Source organism: Athene noctua, chromosome Z (assembly GCF_965140245.1).
Source record: "Athene noctua chromosome Z, bAthNoc1.hap1.1, whole genome shotgun sequence".
NCBI classification, from domain to species: Eukaryota; Metazoa; Chordata; class Aves; order Strigiformes; family Strigidae; genus Athene; species Athene noctua.
Window position 1 is genome coordinate 44,585,555 of NC_134077.1, and position 22,377 is coordinate 44,607,931.

The 22,377-nt window shown below is 45.7% G+C and overlaps 1 protein-coding gene across 4 annotated transcripts in view; it reads right to left on the reverse strand.

The window, feature by feature from the left end:
• Positions 1 to 22,377, reverse strand: part of ABCA1 (ATP binding cassette subfamily A member 1) — a 99,109-nt gene that overhangs the window by 13,778 nt on the left and 62,954 nt on the right. For 3 of the 4 annotated variants that reach the window (XM_074932583.1, XM_074932581.1, XM_074932584.1), the window contains 26 exons: positions 20,092 to 20,332; positions 19,370 to 19,509; positions 18,576 to 18,692; positions 15,745 to 15,933; positions 14,701 to 14,906; positions 14,432 to 14,608; positions 13,573 to 13,795; positions 13,017 to 13,238; positions 12,187 to 12,391; positions 11,467 to 11,580; positions 10,831 to 11,002; positions 10,166 to 10,297; positions 9,517 to 9,656; positions 8,408 to 8,545; positions 7,674 to 7,894; positions 7,131 to 7,203; positions 6,387 to 6,589; positions 5,305 to 5,353; positions 4,320 to 4,433; positions 3,833 to 3,984; positions 3,255 to 3,379; positions 2,777 to 2,875; positions 1,426 to 1,615; positions 1,188 to 1,282; positions 747 to 779; positions 81 to 186 (listed from right to left, as the gene is read on the reverse strand). In XM_074932583.1, the coding sequence (XP_074788684.1) occupies positions 81 to 186; positions 747 to 779; positions 1,188 to 1,282; positions 1,426 to 1,615; positions 2,777 to 2,875; positions 3,255 to 3,379; positions 3,833 to 3,984; positions 4,320 to 4,433; positions 5,305 to 5,353; positions 6,387 to 6,589; positions 7,131 to 7,203; positions 7,674 to 7,894; positions 8,408 to 8,545; positions 9,517 to 9,656; positions 10,166 to 10,297; positions 10,831 to 11,002; positions 11,467 to 11,580; positions 12,187 to 12,391; positions 13,017 to 13,238; positions 13,573 to 13,795; positions 14,432 to 14,608; positions 14,701 to 14,906; positions 15,745 to 15,933; positions 18,576 to 18,692; positions 19,370 to 19,509; positions 20,092 to 20,332 (3,876 nt within the window). The remainder of the gene's footprint in view (positions 1 to 80; positions 187 to 746; positions 780 to 1,187; positions 1,283 to 1,425; positions 1,616 to 2,776; positions 2,876 to 3,254; positions 3,380 to 3,832; positions 3,985 to 4,319; positions 4,434 to 5,304; positions 5,354 to 6,386; positions 6,590 to 7,130; positions 7,204 to 7,673; positions 7,895 to 8,407; positions 8,546 to 9,516; positions 9,657 to 10,165; positions 10,298 to 10,830; positions 11,003 to 11,466; positions 11,581 to 12,186; positions 12,392 to 13,016; positions 13,239 to 13,572; positions 13,796 to 14,431; positions 14,609 to 14,700; positions 14,907 to 15,744; positions 15,934 to 18,575; positions 18,693 to 19,369; positions 19,510 to 20,091; positions 20,333 to 22,377) is intronic. The other variant, XM_074932582.1, reaches the window with a different exon arrangement.

Below are 22,377 nucleotides of genomic sequence, written 5' to 3' on the forward strand. Positions count from 1 at the left end.
TTTACGGCTTCCAAGTCATCTCCCAAATAACAGGACTCTGACAGTAGCACATCCTGTGTTTATGGGGGATAGCTGCTCACCTGGGCTAGCTCCAAGATTTTCTTCACCTGTTTAATGGCATCAGTGACTTCATGGCTTGGAGGAAGCATAAGGGAACTGCTGGCTCCTAAGGAAAAGCCGCCATACCTGAAAGTTCAGATAGAAAGTGATGCTAAGACGTGAATACTTCCTGACCTCCAGAAAATGCCAGTTCTCATCTCTCCTGAAATGTCTTCTCCTGCACTATATCCAAGGCAAGTGTGTCCACTCCCACACAAAGGGATGACGTTGATCTTCCTGCACTGCTGCTTAGCCATGATGGCTCCTACTCTTTGTTTCTGGGGTTAAATACTTATGACTGCTCAGTGTGCTGTTCCATTTAATGAATGCATCTATCCTCTGCTAGTACAGGCGAAGCGGGACATCTCCCTGCTTCCTGTCTTGGAAGAATAGCACCCCCCAGGATGGAGTATCAGTAGGCTCATCCTGCAAACCTTTTCAAGCCAATACTGCTCTCTACATAAGGCAGGAATGCTTTCCAGTGATGTGCTCTTGGGTTGTCCCAGTTTATCCTTAAACATGTTCCCTCAACATTTGGCAGTTGAGTCATATAAAACAAACTGCAAAGTAAGGTGGGTCTGTCCTGCTTAATACAGTGCTTAAAGGTTAGTGGAAACACATAGGCTAGAAATAAGGCAGTAACTTACCTGAATTCATTCACCCAGATCTTATTCTTCAAGCTGTAAAGACAGAAAAGAAAACTGATGTATAATACACAGAACAAGAGGAGAGACAGACCTACCAGTGCTGCAGGCGCATGGCCAGGGAGAAGAATGTAATAGCCTCTCACATCTGGCATGTGTCCCACTGCTCCTCTTCAGTGTAATCCCTAAGGTTAGTGTCCAGATTCTCCCTGTACTCTGCCTATGAGGCCCAGGGCTTGGCCCTCAGAGCTGCCACAGCACCATTAATGAAGTAGAAACACCACCTGAGCCATAGATCAGGATAGTCTGAGGAGCTGAATGGGTCTGGCCCACTGCTGAAGACTTTCTATTGCACATGCCTATTCACCTGATTTGTGCGGCATCCCCCATACAGCAAGCAGCATTTGGTGGGGAGGGAAGGGAGGGGGTGTGTTCAACAGCTACCTTTTCCCAATGATCTGCACGTAAGTCTTCACTAGGTAGTCTGATATATTGCGGCCTGTCAGATTCTGGAGAATGTCAGCAGTGTCTTGCTCACGCTGGTGTCACCAGGAAAAACACATAAATTCCAATCAGAAAATGCAGATGCTGAATCAAACAAACCATGTCTGAAAGAATCACACGCAACTGCTCTGCTCTCCAGGAGCATCCCTCATTACTGTACCACTGAGGTCCCTCCTACCTGTGGGGGTGGCAGACCACCTGCTCCAGGGGGGCACACAGGCAGCATCTTCTTGATCTTCTCATTGCTGCACTCACAAGATGGTGAAGGGTTCTCCATACTCCAGTTGCCTTGCAAGAAGATGTCCAGGACTGAGTCCGGGACTGAAGCAGTGGTCCATTCCCTCTGCCCCACAGTGCAAGGAGTGTCTCTGTGTCAGGGAAGAGGCAAGGAAAATGCAGTTTTTAAAACAACTATGACAGCCTTTGTTTACAAGCCATTTAAGTAACAGACACCACAGTCCCCGGAAGTGGCAGCCTGCTTTTCAAAGGAGCCTGACCTCACTGAGACAAACAGCTCAGAGCAACAGACCAGGCTCTTCAGCTTCTAACAGATCCCAGTGCCAAAGAGACTGAGGTTGCCCAACACTGAGTAGTGCCAGACACACCCCTCTTCTCATTTGCTCCACAGAACAAGTGCTTTATTTTAGTCAGTCCCAGCACGCACAGTGTCCAGAGTTCAAGGAGCCATCAGACAATGCTTTTAGCCATATGATTTAGTTTTAAGTAGTTCTGCGAGGGGCAGGGAGTTAGACTCGATGATCCTTATGGGTGTCTTCCAACTCAAGATATTCTATGATTCTAAGACCACAGCAGACTGTTCTTGGATGACATTTCTGCCTTTGGGGCACCACCATACTGGTCTTCCCCAAGACAGCATTAGTGGGCAGCCTCCTCCCTGTGCCCCATGAGTGGTACTCTTGTGTCTGTTTTACAGGATACAGCTTACTTTCCACTACTGGCCAGCACAGAGGGTCCCTTGCTCCCCTTGCCATCATGAACAAGAGCTGCAGTTCTTCTAGGCTAGGCTAGACACACCATCCTGGACTTTGTATACCCCTTCTGCACTCACAGCCTGGATCTTCAGTAATTTGCCCAAGGCCATGCAGTTAGTAGCAGAGCTAGAAAACACCACCAATGTTGTCTAGCTCCCTACTCTTTCTACTGGTGTTTGTGGGGTGCTAACCTAGGTTTTTAGTGCATCTAGAAAGAGAGGATTGCATAATGGCAATAGCTACAGTCAGCAACATGACTAGGTCCTTTTCCATGTTCAGGATCAAACAGTAATTTGAAGGAGAGACTATTGTCTCCATCTCTGTCAGTAAGGACTTGCACTCAAAATCTCACTCCCTCACCACATTGGTAACTTTCTAAAAGGTCCCAAGTAGAAAAAACTGAATATAATTGCAGCTCTTCTGGCTTAAATCATGCTCTGGCCACACATGACTATCATTCTCTAAAGCCAGCTAAATCTACTGGGTTTCCAGAAGCTGGGACTGGGCTTCCTCTTCCCAGTCCAGAGTTCTACTTACGGGATGGAGTGCCCCTGCATACAGCGTGTCCCAAAACCAGGCTTATTGAGAAGGGCATCCAAAAGCCTCTGAGTGCCTGCATCTTCTGGAGCATCATTGCTATGGGTACAGCAGAGAAACTCTATCAGATCAGTGGAATAACTGGCACACAGCAAAAACATCAGCAGAGGAAGGCTGAGAGCTCAGGAAAGGTTATGAGTGGACATTTCCCTTTGAAGAACACTTGATCTAGGAGCATACACACACTCCTGGTCTTTATGCATAGTATTACTAGAGTCACAGCACCATTCAGAAATGGATATGGCCTTGCCAGTAGTTAGAGCTGGCATTTAAAGGTCCAGAAATAAAACACCAGTGCTTCTGAGCTAAGCACAGAAAACAAGTTTAAATAACCTGGTGAGAAACTCAGTAACTCACATTTGCAGAGAAGAACAGAATTGCAGGATTTAGTACCATTTCTGGGCCACAAGAAACATACCTAATGAAAGTGTACTGCTCATCATACATCCAGGGCTGTAATTCCAGGCTGGGATACTTCCCAAAGGGAGGAACGATCAGGCTGAACATGAGAGCAATACACACAAAGACAGCTGGCAGCACAATCTGAAAGTGCAAGGAAAGAGCAAGTCTTTTTTAAAGCGAATGTTCCCAGAGCCATCAGGAGCTACATGTGAGTCAGTTAATGCATCAAAACTTTTTCAAAGTTTCCCAGGAAGGTCTTCACTATTTACACCACAGCATTGCTAGACACCAACAGAAGACCTACCCTGGCATTCAGTCAGGACACTCACTTGGGATGCAGAGGATTCAGTCTGCAAATGCTGCTCTCGAGACCAAATTTGGATTTGAATCTCAGTTGCATCCTTGCTGTGCAAGAACACTGTAACCACTTGGTTATCATGTAACTTCTTTCACTTGCACAGGCCCCCTTTTGCTCAGATATGCAGTGATGACCAGTTTTGGTTATTTGTATTCCCTTAAGGTTTTCTGCCCACCTTCATCTCTGAATAAATGCATGGTGCAGAGCTGTCCCTGCTGCATGTTGGGTGCTCTCACCTGAGCAAAGAAGCCCTTCCGGCTTCTCTTGGCAATAAGCAGCCTCTTCCACAACAAAGCCATGAACTGCTGCTGGGTGAGCTTCCAGCCCTTCATCTGGTAGGAGCCTTTCCCATCCATGCCACTGAGAAGGTCTGTCTCTCTGGATTCTGCTAGCAAGAGAAATGACCCTCATTCAAAAGCTCACAAACATATCCTCTGGGCACTTCTGTGCTGGAGACACAGCGTGATGGCTGGAGCAGCTCTCACTCATCAAAAGAGAGCAATGAGCAGAAATAGCAACAGAAATTCACATGAATGCATTTTCACCCTTATCCTTCTGAGCCTTGATGGGAGGACTGAGCAGGCTGTAGATACTGCACTGCTCACTATTCCTAAAGGCAAATAAACCACTGCTTGCTTTGGCAGTCTCAGCCTTATGATCTGCTGTATTTACAATATGGAAAAGTGTGCACAAGATGAAAAGAGGCTTGAGCCCCAGCAATACCTGGATCTATGTCTGAATCGTTAGGATCAAGTGCATCATCTTCTGTAAATGGACGAAGGCAGCTCTGTCTGTCTCCAAAGACACGCCTGTTCCTTCTGGCTGGCAATGTCCCATCTGAAAATAACGCAGTTATGACGAGCTGAACTAATCTCCAATTAGCCCCAGAAAAAACAAAGCAGTATTATTTTAATTTTATATGTCTTCTATTTGCAATCTGAAAAGCTGATCTGAAGTGACTCCAGTGCAAGCAGAAGTAAAACCAAGACTGTCATTCTGCAAGGGTCACATTTTATACACCATTTTTTGTGTGCTGTCCTAGAAGTTTCTTCCAGCGAATTGGACACGGTTTTTTTTTCATTTAGCCATGAAAATGGCAGGCTGTTCTCTTAAAATTCTCACTTAATATGCACGTGACTCCAAGTGCAATTTGCTAACACTAGTTCATCAGGAAATGCTGGCACAAACACTTAGTGCAGCAAGCTGCTCTCAAAGTCATTTAGTCCCTACTGTGGTCAGACTCTCTCAAGGGTTTTTCCTATTTGTTAGAGTAATAAAGTCAGTCAAGTAATTCACAAACTCTCCATTATTACAAAACACTCATGCTACCTCTGAGTCAATAAAAGTTAGAAGTATATAAAAGCATGCATTAAATCTACTCAGAACAGCTTGCTTAGGTAATTTAAGATATTAGCAAAGCAGAGTTCCAGTTCAGTCTAAGATTGGGCTTGTCACACCTTGGCAATATGTCACTGTATAGCTGAAAATGCTGCCATACACAAAGGTCAGGCACTTGCCCAAGGCTGGTGAGACCAGGAACGCTCCTCATTTGAGATACTCACTGGACCTTTTATTCCTCTGGGAGCTAAGCTCTGCACCAAGATTCTACTCCTAAAATATTCAGGCTTGGTCAGCCTTGTGCTTAAACCACACAAATATCTCATGAAAGGGTACTTTCCCCTAAAGTTTCCTTCAACACTTCACCTACCTGAGGTTTCTGCATCCACACCGCTATCATCAGCTACTTTCAGGAAGATCTGAAAAGCAACAATAAATGTCAGTGAAAATGAAAGAGGAGCAATATTGTGGGGACTGCTTCAGGAGATGCTGTAAGAGAGCACAAGACTGTCAGATGCAGCATGAAAACAGAGGATATAGGGTCTGTGTCCTGCATGATGGTGACATGGACTTTGTGGTTTCTCTCTAGCTTCCAGGAACCAGCTGTAACCACACACCAGGCATTTTCCTTTTACAATGCCAGTTTTGTGTGTGTGCACATGTGTGTGCATCTCAAACACAAGCTCTTCTCCATGTCTCAGATAAAGACCTCGTTACTTAATGTGGGCAATCTCATCTCCCTCCTAGTCTGACAGTGCTCACTCCTGTTCATGCTCCTTTGCAGGAGCTTGTCCCACAAACTCTCCTAAACCAGAAGAAAACATTTTCAAATTGGAGATAGCAGCCAAGGCTTTCACAGCTGTGGGAGGACCTACAGGGCAACCTCAGTATGTGACAACACCACTGTTTCAGCTTCCCTTATTATTTTAAAAAAGACATTTCATATGAACAGGAAATAAAGTGCATGACACTTCTGTGACAAAAGAAAGGGAGACTTGTCAGTTGGAACACAGCCACAATGAACAAACCCTAAAAACATCCCTGACAAGGGCATACATCTGAGTGGATTCTGTAAAGTACTGTCTCCAGTACTGAAATGTATGTTTTCAGTTAAGTGAAGAAGAAAGCATCCCTAAAAATACCTCAAAGGTGTTTATAAACAACAGTCATTAGAAGCCAAACTGAGGGTCAACCTTCATACAGTATCTCAGCAAAGTGCAACTGAGTGTAAAGGACCTGTTTATGCTTGTCTGTACCACATACATTTTTAATACATGCTTCTCTGAGCATACACTTTAAAAGCGTGGAAGACAATCCTTTTTGTAGAGGAATGCAAAGCTGCCTGTTCCACAATAAATGTTTACAAGGAGACAAGACTCCCATCTCATGCTTATTTCTGCCATGAGTCATTTTGCCTAGTTTAAGTCAAAAGAGAATCTTCAGCTCACTCACCTCCTCCAGGGTGGTTTCAGAGATGCCGTAGCTGGAAATGCCAAGATCAGAGAGACGGTCATCAATTTCATGGAACAGCTCCACGAAAGCTCCCTCTTTAGCAGCCTTGTATGGCAAGACATAGGTTAATTCATGGCCAATGTCTTCCACCAGTCTGGCCTCAGGAACATGTTTTGTAATGAGATTTGAAATTGCAGACACATCTAGAACAACCAAAGGGAAAAGACAGTGCTCATCCTGTTACTGCTCATTATGTGGAAAGAAGAGCTCAGTCTGAAAAACCCTGCTGCAAGGAAAGGAGGAAAAATGGGACATCTGTGAAAAGCAGCTCATTTGCATGGAAATCCTGGTTTCTTTTTACATTTAACACAATCTTGGATGAAAGCCTGGACTTAAGCCTGGCTAGTCTGTTTATTTGCAGAATCTGGGAGAGCTTTTACATGCTGCTAGCAACGCTGCATGGTACTGAGGTACAGTTCACCAGCAAACATTACATATTACTAACAGGACTAGCAACTATACACTCTTTGGTTTATTAAATGTCAGGACAGCTTGAACCTAAAATGGCTCACTAAAGAAAAATGTTCCACTATTTAAAGATTTAAAAATACCATTTCTGTGAATTTAGTAGTTGTCCCAAGACTGTAGGTATACAGGGGCACAAGGTTAAGGGAGTTGTCCAAGGTCAAAGATAGAGCAATGTCAGCACTGGGACTGAATCCTGCACTCTTTTCCAAGCCTTACCTATTGTCAGTGTGTCACTTTCATGGTCACTGCCAAGGCCAGCGTCGGAGCTGCTCTGGGAGACACTGTCATCCTGGTCACAAAAGAAAAGACAACCCTTGTTTCCTGTTGTTTAATCAAAAGGGACCCCACCAGATGCTACACTCCAGGTAACTCCAACCAGGTGCTGCAACTTTCTAGATACTCCACAGAAGAGTCAGAAAATAATGGTAAAGTACAACTGCAAAAGGCTGAAATACAAGTAAGAGGTCACAGTTATAGATCTGAGTGTTAAAAAAGTGCCCGCTTCATCTATTCTGTATCTCTCCAATCAGCTTTGGACCACCAGCATTGAAAGAAACAATAATTGAGGTGTACATCCCATGCAACAGTTTAACTAGACATGATCTGGCCTAGTACCTATAAAAGCAAGTAACACTTCTTCTAAAGAATAAAGGCTATCTCTTTGAGACATTCTACCACGTAAAATCATAGCTGCTGCTTTCCATAAGCTTGAGATTTCATGAAGAAAGAATGAACATGAGCAGGAAGGGTGAGCTGTACCTTTTTCAGATAGGACACTGTGCTGCTGCTGTTTCGGCAGGAGCTGAGAGAGGAATCCACATCCTTCTTGACCAGGGTCAAATAATAGCCTGTTCCCAGCTGATTCTTCAGGAACAGAGAAGAGCCAACACAGCAGAGCTTGCCATGAGAAATTATTGCAATCCGGTCCCCAAGAATGTCTGCCTCATCCATGTGGTGCGTGGAAAGAATGATAGTGCGGCCTGTAAGAAAGCAAGGGAGAACACTGCTGGTAAGTCGACCATACCTGTGTTCCCAAGCCAAAGCCACAAACATCTGGATCTTGCCATGAAGTTAGATGGGAAGTTGATGTCACAAGACCAAGCTTCTTTGTTCAAAGTTAGCAGTATGGAAGAGGTGCACAACTGCTGCCATGGGTTTATTCTCCTCACTCTCTGCAGGCCCCTGTCATGCTCAGCAAAGGCAAGTTAATTTCATGTCAGCAGGACACTGCTGCACTCCAAGGGTAAATTTCTGACTTCAACTGCCTTCACAACCCAATGAGGAACTCTGTTCATGAGTTCTGACAGAAACAGATGAGAAAGGAGGACAGGTAAGAGATAAGAACATCCTTGTCCTGCATGCACTTTGTTCCTTCCTCAGTGCAGACAACAATAGATTTGCGAAGACACATTGCTATTTTGAGACCAGTCATGAATCTGATTCTTTTTCTTTTCATGACACATTCATTAGGAGTAGAGAAAAAGACCTCATACCTTGTCGATACTTCAGGAGCAATTCCCATATCCCTCTGCGAGAATAAGGATCCACCCCAGCTGTAGGCTCATCCAGAATGACAACTTTGGAGCCACCAACAAAGGCTAAGGCAACTGAGAGCTTTCTCTGCATGCCACCTGACAGACAAGAAGAAACAGATGTTCAGGCTGATGCAGAGATAAGGGGAACAGCAAGAACTGCAGTGAATAATAACCTCTCCAAGAGAACTGCATATGGAGAAGACCAAGCACTGCTACTGTTTCAGGCCTTTATGGTCCCATGACTTCTGTGATAGGGGATAATTAATGTGGATGGTCTTTCCTCAGTGGAGTCCAACTCTCCTCTTACTGCAGGAAACCACACCTTGCAAGCCCTTCCCTAAGTGAATCATACTAGCTCAACACCGGCAGTAGCAAGTCACCAGCTTGAAGACCTAATTGTATGTGAGGATCCGGAGCACAGGTCTCCAGAGCTTCAGCTGCAGAAACAGAGACACCCCTCCTGTGGAAGTGTGCCAGAGGCAGCAGCAAGAAATCACATTACACTTTTCAAAACTAAAGCCAACCTGTGACCATCTGCTCACTCTTCCCAAGGTAGATGTGCAGTCTGTGCTGATAGTTGAGTCTGACAGAAAGGAGTCTCAGCCTCTCAACTATCTGGTACAGACCTATACAGGAATCCTGCCACTCCTGAACAAAGGGGAAGGACACTCCAGTACACCAACTGAAGAGACAGAAGTCCGCATAAGAAATGCACATACAATTCACAGATAGCAAGGGACTTGGAGATTATGGTCTGAGTCACTCTCACCTAAATCCGTAAAACCCAAACATATTAGTATGCATTTGGAGAACACTTATCACATGTAATGATGAAAACAAGTACAAAGTACACAGAGAAAGTGAGTAATTTGTTATGGTCATTAGATAGCATAGGATAGTGTAAGATTATTAAGTTTAGTAAGATATACTGATTAGGTACTTAATAAATAACTGATTTCCTTAAGTGGTTCATTGTGTTGTAGTCTGTATTTAATTGGAGGATCCAATCAAGGTCTGTGATACAGCTTCTGTGAAACCCTTGGGGCTGAGGAAGGAGCTGAACCTACCAGAGAGTTTGCTAGTCCTAGCCTTCAGTTTGTGAGGCAAACCAACATCCATTGCCATCTGCTCCATTTCCTCTTGCACCTTCTTTTCTGGCAGCCCTTTGAGCCGAGCATAGAACCAAATGTGCTCCTCCACAGTCAGCCTAGGAAAGAGGTGCAGGATTAGGGAACAGCTGAGAGCACTGTGCTGAGATTCATCCCTTGCATTAGCATTACAGCAGGCATGTTTGTTTGCTTGGGAAAACATCTTTATTTAGGGCCAAGACTTCAGAAAGGAGCTATACTGGGTGTGCTCAACCTGGGTCCGATTTCAGGGTGTGGCTATTCAGCATCAGTGAAAATAATCCTCCTTTAAGGGTGCTTGACAGAGTACCCCAAACATCCCAAATCACTAGGCACTGGGGAAACATTTGTCCAAGTTTAATGGAGTAGATTTCTTTAAAGAGACATGGAAGATGAAAGTGTAGACTTTTGCTAATAATTCACTGGCACATACGAACATGCTAATGGACAGAATGTCCTTGTACCACCCTCACACCCCACTGTCTCACACCATGCACACAGATAGAGATAGGACTGTCCTAGTTGAAAGCACACTCCCATGTTCTAAAGAACCCAAATATCAGCTCTGCATCTCATAGATGCTACTCACAGGTCAAACAGCACATTGTGTTGTGGGCAGACACCCAGGTTCTGCCTGATGGCACTGAGCTCCGAGCGGATATCTTTGCCCAGGATGAAGGCTGTACCCGAGGTTGGGGGGAACAAGCCAGTCAAGATGGACCTGAGGGACAAACGCAACAGATAAGCAGGTTCCACCTGTAGGAAATGGCTGCTGCCCATGCCAGGATAGATGAATGAAGAGTGGGTGGAAGCTCTGGGGATCTCCCACATCAGGAAAGTAGTCTAAGAAACACCTCAGTAATGGATTAAAAAAATTAAATAAATCAGTTTTAACAGTGATCAAAACACACCCATATAACTCTGCTTGACGGAAATACTTCTTCCACTAAAAGCTTCTTGTCCTTTCATTCACAACTCTTTTGCTTATACACTGTTAAGTCAGAATCACAAATGGTATTACAAAAAAAATGCTGCCATCAGATTCATTTGGCACAGCCTCAACCTGAACTACCTTCAGTTTCAGCCCCCTTTATCTGTGCATCTTCTGAGGCAGCACAACTAGGGTAAATCAGCAGAGCACCCTAGTCAGCACCAGCTTGCACAGTGCAATTGTACAGCTACCTGTTTCGATAGGAATCACAGTATTCAATGTTGCTTTTCCCCCACTGTCTTAAAGCATTACTTTGTTCTTACATAGTAGTGGTTTTCCCTGCTCCATTATGTCCCAGAAAGGAGGTGATTTGTCCTTCATAGAAGTTCAGTGTGAGACCATCTACAGCAACTTTCTTGCCATCACGATATACCTTCACCAGATTCTGGATGGAAACACCAAGGCTCAGATGCATTGGCTCTTCCTCCTTGCAGACTGGAAGAAAACAGAGCAAAGCTGAGACAGATATGATAGGTTTCAACAGCAACTATGTGGGAGTTCTAAGAAACATCACATTCTCCCAAGTCTGTGGAGATCCAAGGAGAAATGACCTATATGAAGCACTGACCACATTTGTTCCTCCGGGACAGGAACATTCCATACAAGTTTTTAGCAATTTTTTCTACTAGGTTTATCTGGGAGTTGATCTCCATTGTCACCAGGATCAGAAAAAACAGGAGGAATTCTCAACTCCATGAGGCTGGAGTACCCACCTACACTCAAGTGGGCAAAGTACCTTGGGTTTATCTGGATACAGCCACCTGATCAACATACCCAGACTGTGATAAAGGCATGACCAATTTCAACTTATCCATGTCAGTCCTGGTGTACTTGGACTCTCCTTTCAAAAAGGCAGACCGTAACGCTTCACTGTAGAAAGACTTGTGTCCAGCACTTACCTTCTGAAGGCCCATTCTGGTCAGAATGAGGGTGCTGCCTGTCCTGTGGTTTTTCGCCAAACCAATAGGACTTTGTGAAAGGAAAGTACCAGGGCCTGGGAATTCCATACTGGCCTACAGAGAAAAGCATTACATGAGCCTGACTGCATCTGTCCCTTTTCTTACATTAGCTTTCAGGACAAGAAGGGAAGTATGTCACCCCAAGAAGACTCTAGGATAGACAGGACAACAAAGAGATCTTTCTTTATGAAGACACTGCCAGACTTTGGTGTTAAGACACAACTCTTTCCCCAAACTTCACTTGAGGATTAAAAGCCCTGTGCTAAAAAGTGCTATGCATGTGGTGCTGATATTCTCAACTCCTCCCCTGCTGATGCTGATATTCTCAACTCCTCCCCTGCTGATGCTGATATTCTCAACTCCTCCCCTGCTGAAGGGTCTGTGGACTTAGCAGTTCAGAGAAGGGAACAGCTGAAGCGCAGCAAAGCTTCTGGTACAAGCTCAGCCATCGCCACAACAGGGCACAGCCTTTGTGCTGGCCAACAGCCACTGCAATTAGCAGCAACAACCCTAACGTGATGCTGGTCTGTGGTTTTCCTCCAAGACCTGTCCATAGCTCTGCTTAAAAATGGGTGAAATTTGCACTTTAGCAAATGAGCAGGGTGAAAGAATCTATTTAGAAGTGTGACGACACAATCTTCCCTTAGAAGCAGACCTCACCTGGGAAGACAGACTCAATGTACCAGGTCATGACCCCATATAGGAAGGTGTCGAACAACATCATGACGGCAGATGTGGTGATGCTAAAGCCATCTTCTTCCAACGGGCTCTCAAAGAAATTGTCCCACTGAACACCAACTCCCTGCTCTTCAAACAATGCAAAGTACTCACAACCAAAGCCAAAGGCTACTGGAGACAGCAGGCTCTGCAAATGGGACATAGGAACATGCATTCAGTTTTTCACAACTACTCTCTATCTGGGCAGCTCAAGCTCTAGCACAAGGCTAAGGGATATGGTCCAGAAGCCCTACAGGAAGAGTCTAAAGTCCAAGGAGCATGACTATTTGCAGAGGGGAGGTGGAAGACTCAGTCTTGGTTCCAGCAAGCAAGGAAGGCCTGAAGTATCTGCTGGACCACCCCACAGAATTGTTTGCTTCCCTGTTTTGTTTCCCTTGCTCTTTGGACTTCTATGTGAGGGAAAAGATTACTGACAGGCACCCTCTCCAGACATATAAGAAGTGTTGTGCAGAGGAAAGGCAGCTGGTTCCTTCAGCCTGTGTATCTGGTGGTACAGCATCACAGCACATAGAGATCAAGGCAGCTTAGTCCGGCTGAATTACTTCTATTACCAAAGCAAATGAAACACTCCTAGCAGCTCCTAGCAGGTTCAGTTAATCTCTTCACCAAGCCCAATCCCAATAGCCTCTTATACTGGAAAGATATCCTGCTATTGTCAGCTCCCCCCTTTGCTGTCAGTGTCCAGCTAGAGAGCTGCTGAGTGCCATAGCGGCAGAGTACCCATTACTCAGGACAATTTCTTCAAGACTCACCGCAAAGATCTTGAGAGAGAAGCTGACATAGTCCTGCCAGGCAACACACAGCACATAGGGTAGGTACAGTGTGAAATAAACAATGCCCCCACAGGCAGCTGCCAGATTAGCCCTGGAGAACACGGTGCTGATGAGGAAGCACTGGAGGATGGTCACAACACCGAAGATCGAGAGAAAAACAAACACCACGCTCGGGTCACTGTAAGGCAGCAGATTCCCCATCTGGCAGGAGAACAACAGGTGCATCAGGTTTTCAAAGGACTCTCCAAGGTGTCTCTAGTACAAGCAAGCCTGCAGAGCTGCTGTGCAGGAGAGGCTGGGCTTGCTGCAATTTGTACAAGACCCTTCCCAGCAGTGAGGCAGCACAAAAAAGCACTGAATCTATGCCAGCCCCTCCTGCTGTTTTCATCCACTCAGACCTGTTTTGTTGCAAAATCCTGTTCCAAATAGTTGCTGGTAAGCCCGCTAACTCCCCCCCAGAGTGCCAGTGCACTACTGCTTAGCAGGCTCTCAAGGCTCTAGATTCTGTTGCCACAGAACAAACCAGTCAACTCACCTTAAGGATCAGTACCAGCAGGCCTGCACTCATCAGGAGAGGAATAAGGCTGCTAATGAACCAGCTTAGCCAAAGGATGCCATTGTCAAGTCCCATAATCCTCATTGTCTCCTTGAGTCGGGCTTCCTTCTCATACACAATACCCTTAATTATCACAGCAACTGAGTAGATCCAGGCTAGAGTCATGAAGAGAGGCATGGAGCGGCTCATGACACGCAGAAATCTGAGAGAAGGAAGGAAAGGGGCCAGGGGAACAGAGTGAGGGACATCACTGCAACTTCAGGTATGGCTCGAGGAATAGCAGAGCATGGTAATGGCTAAGGCTTCACTGCACAAAGCAGCCGATGTGCAGAGCATGACACAGGATCAGTGTCTCACTATGAGGTGAGGCTGATGGGTCTAGAGCACACCACCAAACTGGAGTGGGAGCTGAAGGTGCAACTGTGACTCAGTTGAAAAGTGGGTGCAAAGACCTGCCTTTCCTAAGGACTGCTCTCAGCTGTCCCCTTTTCACTCTCCTGTGCCTCAGACTCTGCTTATTTCCCATGTTTCTCTTGGAATTAATAATTTCCCTTATTTCTCTGCTATTTTTGCCTATATTGGGTTTGGATATGGTCACATTTTAGGAATGTGTTTTGTATGTGAAAGTCCTGTACGGTCTGTCCTTCTACTGGGAAGGCCTCTGCAAGTCATTACATATTCTAAATCCTCCATGCAGGTGCCCTAATTCCAGGGATTAGCAACCCTGTTTGTCCCCCACTGACAGCAGGGATATAAACCATGCCTGAGAAGTGACAACAGCCCATGGGTCCCAAGCCACAATCCTCCTGGGAGCTTTCAAAGCAGCCTGCATACATACATGTCATCCACATAACATGGGTAGGGCATCTGCTGCACATAAACTCCTGTCTTCTTCTCAATGCCTGTCTGCACCCTGATGATGGCCTGTTCCACCACATCTTGCAGGTAGGCAAAGCCTCCCCAAACATAGCGCATGTCCTCAAAGGGGTCAGCACGGGGACCAGGATCCCAATACCTGCACCAAAGGAACAAGACCTTTCTGTCAGAAATCTTCATCACCACATCCCCCATAAGAAATTGTTCATAAGGCAGAATATCAGGGCTCACCCATCCTTGATCTTATTGGTTCTTTCCACATTATCAATGTCCATGCGTATCTTGTATTTCACATGTTGAGGGAGCTCTATGCTGTTAGGAGCTATTTCAGTGAAGACTATGCCAGCCCAGAACCTCCTTTCATCCAGAAGCTCCAAAGACTTGTTTATAAGCCGGACTTCTGTGGCCACGGGCTCCAGTTTGTCCAAGTTGACACACTAGGCAGGGACAAATTTGGAAGCATTTATGAGATAGGTTACCAAACCTATTTTGTTTACGTTTGGGAGGGAGGAAAAAAAGGAGGACTCTGCAATGGTAATGCCATGCCCAAGAAAAGGCTGCAGCACTTGACTAATTTGGAATGGCTCATGGTAGCCCAGCAAGTTGCTAGAGATGTTGTTTTTTCCTGTTTGATAGTCACCTGCCAGTCAAACATATGTCACTGAGAAATACCCTAGCAAAGGTATTTTCTGGAAAAGTAGCTACAGGATCCCATCCAAGCATCAATTTCCACAGATAGTCTTAATTTCTCTGTTACTAATAAACTAAGCGTTTAAAAATCAGTGGAAAGACCTGAAGGCTCTGGACCAGGCCCCTGACAAGCCACAGCCTCTTTCTGTTTGCACGCATCTGCCAAGATGATCAAGTAACAAGTAGAACAAATTTCATTATTCACTATGTCTTCCTCAGCTGAAAGCAGCTGCTAGCTTCACTGCAGTCCCCAGCTAAGGCCCCAGATCAAAATATGAGCTGTTACACTGCCAAAGCAAGCAGCAGCTCTTAGTAACCCAGTAACATCAGGGTGGGAAACCACATGCAATGGCCAAAGCAAGAGCTTCAAAAGCAAGACCTACAGTTAGATTCCTACATCTATATTTAGGCACATGAATAAATTGTGTTTTCTAACACGCTGTGCAATCAGCTCTGCTAAAGCCTGGTCATCTACAGAAAATGGATTGAGGAACATATATCTTCTTCCAAGAACACCCCATCACATCAGCGGAGACCAAGCTGCTGTCCTCCCCCAGTTCTTTGCCCACATTAGCAAGATCTCACCTCCATGAAGCGGGAGATGGTCTGGATAGCCCGGTCAGTCTCATTGAAGGCATCCATCCAGGTATACACTGAGCCGTTTGCTGTCTCAAAGCTCTCCGGATGGTTTGACAGGAAACGTGCAACGTCATCCACTGTCCAGTTGGAAGCTGGCAAGTGCAGATCCCAGACAGCTTTGCCTTTCAGCAGCGTCTGTGGATATTTTGTTTTCAAAGGAGAAATTGTTGTTGATAATTAATATTAGATCTCCTCTCTCATCATGAAAACAAGTACTACCAGGGAAATCCCTTTTAAAACGGTGCAGGGAGAGGCCCTCTGCCATACCAAGATCAGCAGGGTGAGGAACTTCCTATTATCATCCCATTGCAAAGGATGTGCCTTCCTCGGTATAGCTACACCATCTGGTGTGCTTTGCAGGCTGGCTGGCTACGTCCATGTCCTGCTGTCCCTCTGCCAAAGAGAGGGCAGCAGAGAGCTGTACAGACAGGATGTCCTGCCTCTGTTCTATCTGGGACAGTACTTTTTTCACCTGGTTTAACTGCTAGCTTTCTGAGGATGGGCTATCGTCCCACTACATGTATGCACAATGTCCCACACAAGTGCAGTCCAGGTAGAAGTACCTGGCATTGAAGCAGAAACCAGTCCTCTGGGCAGACAACATAAGGGCATGTAGGAGTGGAGCATTAACTGTAAAGGACACAGTTGAACTGAAGTAGGGGAGAGGAAAAAAAAAGCCTGTGCAAGAGAAAACTGTAAAAATCCTAACCAATAAAAAAAGGAAATGGATTTTCTGCCAGAACAAAGAATGAAGCAGAGAAGTGAGGAGATTGCCCATGTTCTGCTGTTACCAGCAAACCAGAAAGCAATGGGTCACACAGTTAAAAAAAAGAGCATTATGAACTGAAAAAACACAACAGGCCAAGCTGGCAAAGAAGAACACGTGAAAGGGAAATACGAGCAAACAGTTATCAGTTGCGCTGCTCTCTCTTCACATCTGTTCTTTCAAAGTTGGGTTGTGTCATCATTCGCAGCAGGAAGGGCACCATAACTGCAGGGAAGGGGCTCAGACTTATCACATTCAGCAGTAACAGTAATGCTCCTTAACTCCAGGGGCACATGTTGTCCTCCCTGAAGTTAGCAGTCATATTAGCATCAAGATGAAAGTGCCAGAGATGGTCAAACAAAGCACTTTGTTTCCTTCAGCAGAAAGCAATAGGCCCAGAAAGTTGGGAGGTGATGACCAGCCACCCAGCAGCATGGCAGCCTCAGTGCCTAACTAACAGCAAAGTACCAACCTCCCCCTTGAAAGCTGCCACAAATACGCAACTCTGCATTTCCGACTATTTGTGTACAAGTGATCTGTGCTGCGCTGAACTGAACAGGATGGTGCCTGGGAGCTGTTCAGGCACTGACAGTGAAGTACTGCTTGTGTGAACTGCAGCAGGTGACAACAAATGGACCTGTGCTACTGCACCAATACAGAGGAGAAGACCAGACTGCTTGGAAGATTAAGAATGAACTATACCAGAGCCAGCAGGATTAACAAGAAGCATAAAATACAAAACCAGAAAAGCCCCGGGCTCATTTAAAAAAAAAAAAAAAAAAAAAGCAGCAACAGCCACTTTTCAAAAGACATGACTACAAACCAATATCCAAACTGTGACTTTCTGTCTGCACTTGTGGCAGAAAATGGTTCAATTTACAACTGGTGGCCCCAATTCTCATCTCCCTGATGCCAACATCTACAGAATTAACTTTCATAAAGCCAACAGAGGCACTGTAGTGATGAAACTTAGGTCTCTGATCCTCTAGTATGTCATGTTGATAGGGAAGTACAACAGGGGAGGTCAGAGACTATTCAGCACAGCATTACATTGGGGTAAATAAGGAATGAATCTCTTAAAAGACGTGGGGAGGTCTCTGTATAACAGTTGCACTATGACACCCAACCAGCTGCCTTGCAGAGACAGTAGGAAAGGCTACTCTATAAATGTTTCTCTGTTACACAATCCAGTCTTATGTCACCATGCTTTCAAAAACATCAGCACATTGTGCAGAGATCCACCCCTCAGAGTTGCACCTGAGGGAAGCAACAGTGAAATAAGGCACTTGAGCAGATAATGCATGTCTAGCACCTGGCACAATGCTCCAGGGAGGCAACAGGTGACCAGAAAGCATGTCAAATCCAAACAAGACTCCCAGCCTCTTCTTCATGATCTAGTATGCATGGCATGTTGTAAAGCAATCAGCCATAGAGTGGTGTTTGCCCTTATCCCATGAGCACCCAAGTATTACTAGATTAAGTATACCATGCAATTCTAAATGAAGTTTTTACAAGATATGTGCCAGACTACTGCCAGGCATCTAGGTTCAGCTCTATATCCAACGGGGCCTGAGGCCACCAGGCACTTTCCAGGATCTGATCTAGGTATACAACCACTCGCTATCACACAAGTACTGTTGTGGAGAAGTGTATACCACAGGAGCTGAACATGTCACTAACCCCACAGGTCCCCAGTTAACAAAAATACCCTAAGCTAGATATACATACTGCATAAGGACAACACTGTGGAAGAAACAGCCTATTTGCCCACACACACAGACTAGAAATGGGTGTTAAACACACACTCCTCCTGTTTGCAGCTGGTTGTTACAGGAAGGAAGTAATGCCAAGTATAATGCAAGATTGGTACAATCACTACATGTTTCAAGAGGGCATCCCATCCATGCTATTTATTTGTCCAGCTCAGCACTGAAGCACCATCTAAAGTAAGTATTTCAAAATCTACTGCAGAAGACAGCAGTGGCAGTTCTGGGAAGGACAGCATACTGACCCGAATGAGATCCATTTCCTGACTGCTTTCCATAAATGTCCAAATCTTTGGGCTTATCTCCTCCCACATACCCCCGAGGTCACGAAACACACCCAGCTCCTGGAATGTCCTGTTCACCTGTTGGCAAAGAGGAGATGTTATTTCCAAAAGCTGGCAGAGATCCACTGCAGGTTGAGAGGATGCATTGACCTGTCAAGAGAAGTATTGAGTGTTGCTTATTCAAACTTGTTCAAACAGTAGCTCAGCTTCTACAAGAACCAGAGCAAGGAAAATCAAGAGCACTTGGAAGGAAAACAACAGTGAGTGTGGATGCCTGTGGCTGAGCACTGCAAGGCTTGGTGGAGAATGACTGCTTTGGAGATGAAAGGCACACAGAGGAAGCCCCTCCCCATGTGCTGAGGGAGAATCTTGCTAAGGGAGCTTGGGCACTTTAGGTAACCCACAATCAGAAATTATTAAGGATCCACTCACCAGCCTGCAGTGGAGGAGCGGAAGAACACCTGAAGGCTTATCAAGGTCTTCCCCACTCCTACATCCCACAGCATAGATGCAAAGCCTGTGGATAATCAAAAGGCACCACCAGGAAAGCTTCCAGCTTTTCTGGAGTTCAGCCAGGCCTTTTCTGCTTGAACCTTCAACAGTAACTGCATGGGAGGTAAGAGACTAGGGAGGCTGTGCTTTGCAGGCAATCCTTTCTAGGCTTATGTTTAGGCCCAATTTAACACAGAGCAGCTAAGGTGCACAGTGAGAAGACACACCTCATTCTACATGTCAGAGAATAAGGCTAGAGTTACCTCAGTCATGACCTTCCTAATGGCTGGTGTGTCTGGAGTGTACAGGACCTTCCCAATCAGCAAGGGTTTCAAAGCCCTCCAGATAATCCTGGAAAGCGGGCTAGATTCCAGGTTCTTCATCAGCTCATTGCAGTAGGGTGCTGAGGATGAGAGGACAAGGGTTAGTGGCTAAACAGCATGGTGACAACCACAGAAGGTATACGCCCCACTTGTGTGGGCTTCAAGGACAGTCACAGCCGAAAGCACAGCATTTGTCAGACAACAAAACCCCTCCTCTTCTGCAAGGCTCCATAAAAAGCCCCTTTCAGTCCAAATCTCCATGATCTGCCCAGCAAACATGGACCACCCAGGTGGTCTTGAGCATTAAAAGCCACACTGCTAGTTCCGCACCACTCCCACAACCCCACTGCAGGGCACGAGGAAAGTTTGTCCAGAAAAGGACAGATTTCAAAAGCCTGTATATGACTCTGCTCCCTCTCCTCTTGAAGGAGGTCACTGCAAAGCCTTTTGTAGGCTCTACACAAGGCCCTTGGGAATCCCTTGCATGTTGATATCCTCACGGGCCTTAAGGGCCTACTTAAGGGCACATGCATGCTTTTCACAAAGCTGAAGGTATGCCATCCCTCAGAACCACTTGCTTTCATCTGCGGAAGTTTGGGAAACTCTAGCCATGACAATCATGAAGAAGGTGGTACCTTAGACTATGTCAGAGTTAAACTTACTTGTGGAGTTATCATAGAAGTTAGTTACATCATCTTCAGTGCTGTTGCCTCCAAACAGTGCTTTGTAATTGTTATCCTCATACCAGTTGAGGGATTTAATTTTGAGCCCTCCACCTTCGGGATGGCCGCACACAATGCGCGACACAGCCTGGTAGATCTGTGTAGAGGAGTTTGAAGCATTCACATTGGTCAGGAACATCACCTCTTGCCTCATGTCACTCCAGCTCTTCATGCTCAGCAACTGGAGGGGAAGGTGGGAGAAGAGAGTAGAGGCAGGAACAGGAACAGGAGTAGTGAAAGGAGACCTTGCTGCTCTCCTTCAAATCACACACCTGGTTTTGAACGGATGAAAATCCCCTTGAACACAACATCAACAGTAAAGCCCAAGGAAAGCACACTTCCTCCCACCACAGAGATAGGAGGGAGGGAGAACATAGAGGGAAATCTCTGTGCACGTACAAGGAATGTGTCCTTGCCAAGCTCTTTACTCTTAAGTTTTTCCCTCCAGTGCTGTGGGTGGTTCCTGCCCTCCCTGCCCTCTCATGAGGAAGTTGCTTTTCCTCCTGGTTGCACAACAGCTTACATTCCAGTGAAGCCCTCACAATGGGTGGGGTGGGATGCATCGAGTCAGAAGAGGGAGTGAGAAACAACACAAAATGAGTGCAACTCATGGGACACAGGCTGAATGAGCTGCGAGGCCTCAGCAGTGTCACCTAGTCCAGTTCCACCTAGCCTCCACTCATTTATACCAGGCAGCCAGTTTGACCTCCTAGATCAGTATCACTTGTCCCTGCCCCAGCACCTCCCTGCACTGTCATCAACAGCATTCCCAGAAAACCGTTGAAAACAAGACCACCTGAAGCCTGATCACAGCATGAGGTGTGCAGACAGCCAGCTACAGCAAGGAGCCTTCTCCTGCCCAGCTGGCTTGACACCAGGCTCAAGATGACACCACACAACTGGCTGGGACAACTGGTACCTCCAGACTCATTTGTCTGGCGTAAGTATCTACCTGCAATGTGCCATGAACAAAAGGACCAGGCATGCAGCCTGAAACACTCACTGAATTAATGTTGCCATGCTGAGAAGCGTGGTCAAGCTCACCACAATGGAAAAACCAATGCACCTCCATAAGCACTGGCCTCATGCTACACTTGAGCATTGCTCTCAGACTCCCTGCCTGGGAATGTAAGAACAAGAACAGAAGTGTGTCCACACAGACTAGAATTGCATTTATCAGTAACCTCTGTGATGGTGACAGTAAGTGGATGTTAGGTAAATATATGGTAAGGGCAAGAATATGGGATACTTCTTCCAAGTAACCCTCCAGCTTCCATTTATTTTCAATTCAAGGAATTTCTGTTTCCTAACCCTCAATGAATTTATTCGATAGTAAACTCCTGGAGTTTTGAACATCCACAAGGATTTAACATCCAACACATGAGTGGAAAGAACCTCCTTTCCCCTCTCCTTAACTTGCTATGGTTAGCTCCATTTGTGTCATGTTTTTTGCACTGGAAGAGACAGTAAACACGCAATCCCTATCTCTTTTCTGGGCCACTCAACTCCCCAGACCTCTGTGATATCCCCAACCCATCTCTCTTCCAAGCCGACAAATCCTAGCCTACCCCCTTGTTCCTCTGTGAAAGTCATTCCACTTCTAAATATTCCTTCTCTGCACTTTTTCCAGCTCTGCTACCTCTTTTTGGAAATGAAAGGCCTAGATCTGTATTCCATATCCAACAGAAGGGCGATACATGGTTTTATATAGTGTCACAGTAACATCTTACAGCCGGTTTTCTATCCTTTTTAAAATCTTTTCTAACATTTGATCTGATTTCTTGACTGCTACTGAAATATCAGGTGACATTAACTTGGATGTTCTTGCTGTGCTGCCCAGGACAGCAACATGCACTAATAAGGTCACGCAGAGCTGCTGAGACACCTATTTGTAACTGCTCATTAGCTGCATCTCAGAAACAACTTTAGATGCTGTGGCCCAACTGCCCTGTTTTTGGAGACAGTAACAGTCAGTCAAAAACCATCTGCCAGTTTTGTTCACTATGTACTGATTTTGTCACCTTTGTTTAAATAAAATGCAGGTAATCAAAGTCTAGGACAGCTGGCAACGCCAGCCCGCAACAGTGGAGAAAGTGACAGTGTGCTGGAACAATTCAATCCAAGTTCACCCAAGGAAAGCAAACCCAGAGTCTCTGGCCTTACGCCGCGAGGCAAACCTGACCCTTTGTGTTCATCTGTTGCACTGTGCATGTTTTATATGTGCCA